This window comes from Montipora capricornis, chromosome 14, assembly GCF_036669925.1.
Source record: "Montipora capricornis isolate CH-2021 chromosome 14, ASM3666992v2, whole genome shotgun sequence".
Lineage (NCBI taxonomy): Eukaryota > Metazoa > Cnidaria > Anthozoa > Scleractinia > Acroporidae > Montipora > Montipora capricornis.
In genome coordinates this window covers 35350786-35360785 of record NC_090896.1, presented here as the reverse complement: position 1 = coordinate 35360785, position 10000 = coordinate 35350786, and the positions used below count along the sequence as shown (strand labels likewise).

The window sequence follows — 10000 nt, the reverse complement described above, 5'->3', positions numbered from 1 at the left end:
GGGGGGCAATTAGAGCAGTTTTCAATTGAGTGTCGTGAAACAAAATACCAAAGTAATTACTTCGAACAACCACAACAGGTCACTGCAAACAACGCGATGAACCAATCCAAATTTGTAGTAATTCTGTGTAAGTTGCTCAAACGGCTGGAAAAACTGCACATGCAAGTAAACCAATCACTAAGCTTAGCGATTGCAATTGCATAATTATTACTTTCGACATTCATTTGAAAACTGCTCTATTTTTATTAATAGTAGTAGTATAGTTTACAGTGCTATTAATTGCTTCTTTCAGTCTCCTTGAACCCGGGCCAATCCTTGGTCCTTAGGTACCAGGGGACTTTTTTATTTGATGGACAGAAAGCTTCTCAGTATGTGCGCCGTTCCTAGGAGGAGGACGATTTTTTGCAGCTCATTAATGTTGCTGGTTCCAGGGATCTTTCCTAAGTTCTGTTCCTAAGTTGTTGTTTTTATTATTATTATTATTATTATTATAGTAAATATTATAATTAGGTTTAGGGTTATTTTTGGAATGAGTTCCCTTAAAGAGGTAAAATAAATACTTTGATCACCTTAAGTAGCCGCCATTAAAAGCACTGTTGGAGTGGGAATTTCCAACACGGTGATTTCCTTGGTCAGGACTCTAAAAAAGAAGACAAATGATTATAAACTTCCCTTTGCACTTGAAAATGCAGGATGACAACGGGATTAAGTGAACCATAAAGAGTGATATTATCAGCCTTCAACAATCTTCTCAGCCAGCAAACTCATTTCTTCTGAGCAATCAGGTGAAAGGTCAGAGTACCGCTTGGCTCAGTTGGTCAAGCATCAAACTAATGTGCGGGATGTTGCGGGATCAAAACTCTGGCCGCACCTTCCCTCAGGATCTTTAAACAAGTGAGGGGTAAGTGCTACGTTTGTAACAACATCTTCAAATGGTTTAAGGCTCTCTAGTCTTTTTGGATAAGGATGATGAACTGTAGGCCCAGTCACAACTCATCAATGTTCATAACCCTGTGGGACGTAAAAGAATTGAACCCACAACCTTCGGGTTAGATCACAGACTTAACTAATAAAAGGTTCCCAAGACCTGCTCCCGTCTGACCTTGTAGCTCGGTCGGTATAGAGCAGCGGTGATCTAACCTGAAGGTTGTGGGTTCAATTCCCACCCTAGTCAGAGTTTTTCTCTGTCCGTGTGTGGGCCCATTTCCATTTTAGTAGGAAGTCTAACACTCACATGGTTTTATATATGGGTAGAAAACTAGCACTTCAAACTCCCCTCTAATAGTTAAGTCTGTTGAATATACCGGTAAGTGCTACATGGCCAACATTTGCAAAAACAACGATGAAATGATCGATATATGAAATGGATCATATATGAACTGCGGATATGAAATTAAGTGAAGCTATGATCCTCGCAGATATGAACGCAATTTTTGCAAATTACGTAAAGAAGCCTGAAAAATTCAGGACTTCAGCGGGTTTTTGAACCTGTGACCTCGCAATACCTGTGCGACGCTCTAACCAACTGAGCTATGAAGCCACTGACGTTGGGAGCTGGTCTTTTGTGGGTTCCAATGTTCCCGCGAGGAATGAACAACAATGAAATGATATATGAAATGGATCATATATGAACTGTGGATATGATTTCACTTGATTTGCAAGAACATAACCCTTCCTCATATAGGGAAAAACTGCATGTAGCCTTGGTCTCAAGATCCTGGACACAATTTTTCCGCATATGGACCTCCGGGCCGGCGAATAACATAATTATACTTATTATTATAGTGTTATTTTTTTGTCATTTCATGCAGTCAACTATCTGGTTGGCTTAGTTTAACCTCAAGCATATTTGTCTTGAAAGATCACAGCAATTCAAAAGTCAATATTTTAGATTATGCATGATTAGGAAAAAGTAGCTGAATTCAAAAGGAGTCACACAATGAAGACTAGGAAAAATTTCATTCACTTTCCACACAAAATATGATAAGCAAATTTATCAAAATTAGTATATACAAATAATTTTTTGCTCCAGCGGATTGTAATATTTACAAGTACTAGTGCATGCTAGCTATGAAAGCATGATCTTGATCTCAGGCATGATTTTTCTTAAAGAAAAACAAAATCAGAGATTAAAATGATTGTTTCAAGAAATGACTGGTGTGTTCTTCCAAAAGATTCAACTCTTAAATTCTTCAATTTGTCAGAATGCAAAAGCTGCTTAAAATTACATCAATATAACTTCCAAATTATTTAAAACTTCATTTTTAAGTAAATGGATGCAAAATTGAATGCTTTGATCCTGACTTGTGAGAATAACAAACACTATAGTTGTAATATACTGAAGCCAGTTATAAACAGCTAATGCTTATTGTGTTGAATCTTGAATACATACTGTTTTATGATTGTTCACTTCATCTGAGGAGTTGCATAGTATTTGATGGCTGTGTGCCACAGTGGAGCCCATTGTTCCTGTTTCAGATCCAAGTTTATTATACCTTCTACACTAGACAAAGCTTTTTTTTTTGTATTAAAAAACTTTGTAATGCCTCATAAAAAATTGATAAGTTTAGGTGATCTTGATGTAAATTTTACAAGAACTTCCTGTCTAGTTTTTTTCATTTTCATATTAATTAAGATACTGGTATGAATGCTATAAAGATTACATCTTGTCCATAACAATAATTATTTTTAGTTTTACTTCATCTACAAATTAACAAACTAAAATTCTTACACTGCTTAATCTAACCACCAAGCAAAATCTTATGGCTGGTATTGCTGTATAAAATGTTCTTACTTTAAATATTGCATTGACATATTTGCAGTTTCAATTTGCTTTGGCTTAAAATAACAATATTATTAATTATTATTGTGTCTAGGTAATCAGAAAAAGTGACAGGGCCTATCAATAATACTATGAATACATTTTCTCAGTGTTAACATGAATTTGCCAATCTTTATAATGTATTAAGAAACAAACAATAATGCCTGTTACAAGGTTACTCAGATCTTATATTTGTAAACAGCCTGAAGTCGCATGTTATGGAATTTCCATAAAAAAGGAGTAGCAAAGATATGCATGGCCCTTTTAGCTTTCAAAAAAAAAAAAACCGACTCATGGTCCCTCAGTTTAGAAATCACATATGGTTGGCCCTTAACTATGCCATTAGTTAGCAATTGTTTTTCAAGTAATAGGCCTCACATTCTGATCTCACAAGTGCCAGGTGATTTCATTACATACTGAAGATGTTGGATGATTTCCATTAAGTCATTCTAAAGAGGTTGTAAACACAATCTGACCTTCCATGGTTTTGCCACTGAAACAGGAGCATTTCATGACAAATGTAACAATTCATTTGCAATGACTTATAGATAATCTTTACATGCATTGTTTCCACTTTATTTCACTTGATATTATTTTGTTTAAAAATAATATATATATATGTCAACTATTAGGCTCCAATCATATTAAGGTCAAACTTTTCCATGAGGTGAGGGAAACTGATCAAAGTTCTTTTTTCATACTCAGGTGTGACACCTGGCAATCATAAATAAAGGGTATAGTTTATTCACGGACACTGTACTCTCGCAGCAAAAGCTGAATTACAGTAGGGGTCGAACCGTAAAATTATATGTAGTACATCACATACATTTATAAACATAGCGCATGGTGATAAAACTCCTGAACATTTCGGTACGCGTGTTCACTTTTACATCTCTAGCTGACCCAGATCTTAATGTGTAGCCATGGCTAACTTGAGAGACCAGAGGGATAACATCTCTTATGGGTGGGGTCTCCTTAGCCTTACCAAATAACTTAGCTGACAGATAACTACATATTAAAAAACACATACTACATAATTATTATTTATAATAAAATATCAATATAATATACTATTTGGAGAAGAGCAAGGATAAATGTACCACAAATTATGCGTTTCTGCCATATTCCCATGTTAAGACTCTCTAGTTACCTTCAATACTAGTAAAATAAATAATAAAGTGGACTAGATCTTAAGCCAGCCAGGAGGAAAGCCAAAGGCTGTAACTTGGGTATTTTGACAGATCATGGAAGGGATTGACTTGTAAACCATCACTGTGTATATGCTGTGCGATTTCCAGCTATGAAACTACAAGTAGGTCGATGAAAAGTCCTTAATATTTACAAGCAAATGATAGTATTTTTTTGAGCTGTTCACCATTAGCTGAAAAGATTGCAATGCAACAGAATAAAAATGGTCAATGGGCGGAATGACACCCAAATAAACCAGAATATAGTGGGATGAACCGGAAAATGCCAAAATTTGGTGTTTTAGTTAGCGCCAACCGATTTTTGGTTTCTATCAGCTTTTGTTGACTCCCTAAGGGAATTGTACATGTTTTGTTCTTTTGTAACATTTGGAGCACTTTGGTAATGAGAGGAATTTGACAGGTATACCCGTCGCTAAATGATTAATTATTTGTTGTGGAAGAAATGTATTTTTTTGTGAACAAAACCCGTGAACACTTTTATAGGCCATTCCGGAATTCTGCAGAGAACTGGGGTGAGTTTCAAATTTGAACCAATTGACAAATTGACACCATCACATAAAAGATAACGTTCACTCAAGATATTGGCGATCTGTCTAATTTTGATGCTTTAATTAATAGGTCAAACAGAGACCAAGTTACAGATTTCAAAACATAGTTAAAAATTGACACAAACGTCTCTAATTTTGAGGCTGTGTCCCCCAAAACTATATCAACTCTTAAAAAATTTATCAGTAATGGGACGACTGGAAAATCCTGTCATGGACTAACTGTTTGGATATAGTTGAGGTGAAAATCACCTTTTTGCCTATTTTTATGAATATTACAGAAATCATTAAAAAAAATTAAGAGTTCATATGGTTTGGGGGGACGCAGCCTTAAATTAGAGACACTTGTATGAATTTTCAACTTATGTTTTAAGGTGGCTCAAACCGGTTTCAACACTTTCAAGAGACCTTGTTATTAGAAGGATTGACACTACAACACTTTATCACGTAACACCAATGTTATGGTACCATGTGAAACATTAATTATTGCTAAACAAGATGCAGTGATTTTGATAACAAGTTACCGTGGCAACCAGAAATCCTCACAAAACATCCTATATTTTGGCTTTAGTTGCTCACATCTGAAAAACGATCTCAGTGACCCCATTTTTTTTTTATTGCACAAAAGTGATTAGCAGGCCAAGATGAAACTCTCTGTAAAGATTAAAAAATTCTGGAGTGGATTCAGAGCTACCTTAAATTTTCCATTATTTAAGGTGGCTCTGAATCTGCTCCACAGAATTTTTTTTAACTTTCCAGAAAGTTTTATTATGCCACGGTGATTACATTTCAGAATAAAAAATGGGGGTCACCGAGTTTGTTTTTAGATATGAGCAGCTAAAGCCAAAATATGGGTGTTTTTGCAGGGCTTTACCGTTGCCACAGTAATGTTCTACGTTGCAAAAATGACGGAATATTTTTCAGCAATAATTGGTGTTTGATATGGTACCATAACATTGCTGTTAAGTGATAAAGTGTTGTAGTGTCAATCATTCTAATAAGAACGTTTCTTTCATGTATTAAAGCTGGTTTGAGCCACCTTAAAGTCCGTAACTTTGTCTCTGTTTGACCTAAAAGCATCAAACTTTGACAGATGGCCAATCTCAGTGTTATCTTTCATGTGATGGTGTCCTCTGACTTTGGCATATCAGGGCAAGCCTACTCTTGGTTTGACTCCTATCTTCGCAACAGATTTCAGTCTATCTCCATCAACGGCAAGATATCGACCAAGTTCCATACAAAGTATGGCGTCCCACAGGGTTCCTGTCTTGGGCCTCTTCTGTTCGTTCTCGATACAAGTAGACTGTTCAAAATCATCGAACATCACCTTCCGGATGTGCATACCTATGCGGATGATACACAACTGTATGTATCATTCAGCGCAGACTCAGGCTCTGAGCAGTCAGCAGCATTAGAGGGCATGCAAAGTTGTATTGTGGATATAAGGAACTGGATGCTCCAAGACAGATTAAAGCTAAACGATGACAAGACCGAGTTTATCGTAATTGGCACCAGACAACAACTTGCCAAAGTCAACGTAGATTCCTTACAGGTTGGAGAGAGCATAGTTACAGCAGCCAGCAAAGTAAGAAATTTAGGCTGCTGGTTCGATGACCAACTCAAGATGGACACGCACATTAATTAATAACATCTGTAGATCTGCATTTTTTCATCTCTACAACATTAGGAGAATAAGAAAATATCTTAGCTCTGACTGCGCACAGACTTTAGTGAATGCGTTTGTTACCAGTTGATTAGATTTCTGCAACAGCCTGCTCTATGGGTTGAAAGGTAACCAACTACAAAAACTTCAGCGTGTCCAGAACGCGGCCGCCCGTGTCATCTGTAACATCAGCCGCTATGAGCATATTTCACCTTCGTTATACAAGCTCCACTGGCTGCCTGTTAGCTACCGAATCCAGTTTAACATATTATTGCTTGTATATAAAACTCTTAATGGCCTTGCACCCATGTACCTATCAGAACTTATAGAACTGAAAAAGCCTGGGAGATACAACCTGAGAACCAACTTGGACACACTCTTATTGAAGTATCTTGCGTTCAAGAGTCTTACCACTCTTGGTGACCGCTCATTTACATGTGCGGCACCAAAACTCTGGAACAGTCTTCCCAAGGCAATATGATGTGTGAACAATGTAAACATTTTTAAGCGCCTCCTGAAAACGCATCTTTTCCGCGATGCATTCAGCTGCTACGAGAAACAGTAACTATGCGTCTCATTCTTAATTACATATAGATTATCCTTTGTAAATAGGTTTTGTAAATAAGTTTAATGAGCTTTATATATTATAACAACTTTTAATTAAGGTATATTAAGTTTCTCTCGATATTGTAATTTTTCTTTGGATATTGTAATGCGCCTGTGAGCATCTCTCAATGTAACAGGCGCACTATAAGTAATAAATTATTATTATTATTATGATATCTATGCTATTTTTTTGTATCTTGATCTGATTATCAGTCCTTTTTTTCCTACTTTCCACATTTAACAGTGTCCAACATTTTATTAATCACCTACAGATCACCAGTCTCCCTCGCAGCCGTTTTTAGTCTAAAAACGGATGCGAGGGAGACTAACAGATCACATGTGTGGCAACAAATGTCATCATATAACCAATGATTGTTGAAAATTAATTATGTAGAGCAAACACCTGTGATATCGGTGGCTTTATGAAATAAAAATTTGCAAACAAAAACTGTTCTTCGTTTTCAAATAAGAAACAAAAGGTGAATATTGGACGTTCGGTTATCTCGCTCCAAGGTCATGCCCCCTGGATGTTGAATGATGTCACTGTGGTAATTTAACGTCAACTAAAAGGTTTATATTTAGAATATTCCTTCGAAGTTCTATACGAATATTCCGGCTAACGCCGTGTAAACTGTAAAAGCTTTCTATTTTCAAACCCTTCGGGATAAAATATGCAGCTCATCAAAGATGTCTCTTAAATATGATTTTCTTCATTTTTAGTACTGCTTTAGACCAAATTACTGTACCGAAACCAGTGCCTTCTCCATATAATTAGTAATTAAACGAAATTAGCGAGATCGAATAACAAGCGATTTGCGAAAGAGCTCAAAGACCTAAGGCTTATTAATTAAGCTTCATGCTTTTCCTTGTTTTTCAAAGATAATATATAACGCTCGTTACTATGCCTAGTGAAAAGATAATAAGTTATACCAAAAAAAACTTGTCGTTTACTATTACTACTTCAAATGTTTTCAAGCCTGTGGCGGGGAATTTCTTTGGGAAAAAAAGAAAGATCTCCAAACGTTTTCACCGTACCGTATTACCGCGTAATCGCATTAAAGAACCTAGCATGACAACCATTTACCCAGAAAATGCATTTCACTCGACTCGAACTGAAAGTTTTGGAAATTACAATTCCTGAAAAAATATTCTGTAAAAATTCCGGTGGCTTACCTTCTGTGTAGAGTTCAAAGACTTTTTCGATCTTGTTTTTTTTAAGAAGGGAAGTAAATGCTGTTTCCTGTCGTTAGCCCGATCGTCCTTCCCCATTGCAAACCTTGTGTATAAAAAAATATATATGCTGAGATTGAGCCAGACATTCAGACAGAATAAGCGGGCATTTGAAATGTTCTGCTTGCTGTGACAATGTGTAAACAAACGCTGGGAAAACTAAAATATTTACCCAATAAAATAGATCTTAATGGCCTCCCTCTGCAATCAACACAGACATGATTTTCACAAAAGTACTCACTTTTTCTCCGAAGGAGGACCGCTCATTCTTCCACCATTTTCCACCGCATGTTTTCAGCTCGTTGACCCCAAAATTTGCTGCGAAGAACTTAGCCTTTCACAATGAATGGCACTCCAATCGCGGCAGATAAACAAAAGCAATCACTTTAGTAGTAAACTTTACACTTTTCCAGACACGCAAACCATCTTGCAGCAAAGGGCATGATTCTACGATAACGGCTTTCAAAACAAGACAACCTTGCAAGAGCTTCTCGAAAGCAGCCTCTCTGGAAGAAGTGCAAAAATTAACGCGATTGCGCCAGTTGTCACCTGTTGCCAGGGTAACCGGAAAGATAAGAGGACCAAAAAGGAGACCCGGTTAAAAACCTGTTACATTTCCCCTTGTGCTGTGAAATTTACACGAGCTTTGCAAATGTGCGATTAAACATTTTCACTTCGAGAAAATCAAATAAAAGTGCAAAAGATTACCATTTTAAAATGTTGTTTGCTTCAATGGCTTTTAAGAGTGCAAACTAACGATTTAATCAAATAACAAAGAGGTCAATGAACTATCAATAAACAACGTGAAATTGAATATAAAACATGTAAAATTCCAATGCAATGTCGAGAACATAGAGTTCGTGTCAAAAGCCGATATCGCAGGGAAGAGTTCAAGCAATGCGCTGAAAGAAAAGCATATTTCCTCCGGGAACAGATATTTTATACACAAAGCTTTTTGAGGCTACGTCCAGAATCGTCCCATGTCGCTGAATTCCTAGGTGAACATTCATTGTTGTCTTGGTGTACACTCTTCATTGTGTCTCCTTGACCTGACATAATAGATGAACGGAAGTTCGGTAATTTGCATATTGTCTTAGGTGGTCTGATATTTTTGGCAGTCATGCTCTTATAACATGATCAGAAACCTAAACTGCAGGTGCAAGGAGGCTTTCCGTTAACTCGGAAACAAGACGCCTATACAGGCGTATCCGTGGGATGCACAAACAGTTAACACATAATTGTCTAAATACAGTGAACTACAACCACGGGTAAACTTCGAAAAATGGGGAGAGATTACCAGAAAGATAAAAACAAAAAGAGGTTTAATATTTCTTATTATTAATGCTACTAAATTTGCCAGTGGAAACAACGAGGCCCTATTAGGGGTTATCAGGAATACGGGTTATTTAGGTAAAAAACTTATAGGGATATGGGATATTTGGGGAGAAAATTAACGGGATGCAGGATATTTAAAAAACCGAACTGGTATTATAGTGATACAAACCACAGGAATTAACGGGATACAGGATATTTAGGGATACGGGATACTTAGATTCCTCCCTCCTCTAACGGGGCCTCAACAATCATCACAGCAATACTATCGCAATTTACTTTTACTAAAGCCTTTTGAGGAACGTTAAGATAAAAAAGGTGAAATTTCTTTGGAATACTGACTGGAGATCGATCGTTTTGTGTATAAAACGAAATACAGTGCATATCTTTTTATTTGTTGTTAACGCTTTTTTACAAATATTCTTTTCACGTTTTCGATTCCTGTACTAGGAGGAATGGATTAATTTTTTGTTGTCGAATGTCATTGACTTGACCTATCACATACCATTAAATTTAATGTTAGGCCAAGTGTCTACTTAACAATTTTTCCACGAGAGCGCGTTGGATATGAGAGAGACCACTGAGTATTGTCCCC

At 36.6% G+C, this 10000-nt stretch overlaps 1 protein-coding gene across 2 annotated transcripts in view; it reads right to left on the bottom strand.

Moving 5' to 3' along the window:
• The window catches only part of LOC138033879 (dual specificity tyrosine-phosphorylation-regulated kinase 4-like), a 47071-nt gene extending 38348 nt beyond the window's left edge, over positions 1 to 8723 (bottom strand). For both annotated transcript variants that reach the window (XM_068881750.1, XM_068881751.1), the window contains exons 1-3: positions 8315 to 8723; positions 8017 to 8119; positions 570 to 640 (exon numbers count right to left, since the gene is read on the bottom strand). In XM_068881750.1, coding sequence (XP_068737851.1) covers positions 570 to 640; positions 8017 to 8119; positions 8315 to 8340 — 200 coding nt within the window. In that variant the 5' untranslated portion in view covers positions 8341 to 8723. The remainder of the gene's footprint in view (positions 1 to 569; positions 641 to 8016; positions 8120 to 8314) is intronic.
• Between the last annotated feature and the right edge of the window lie 1277 nt (positions 8724 to 10000).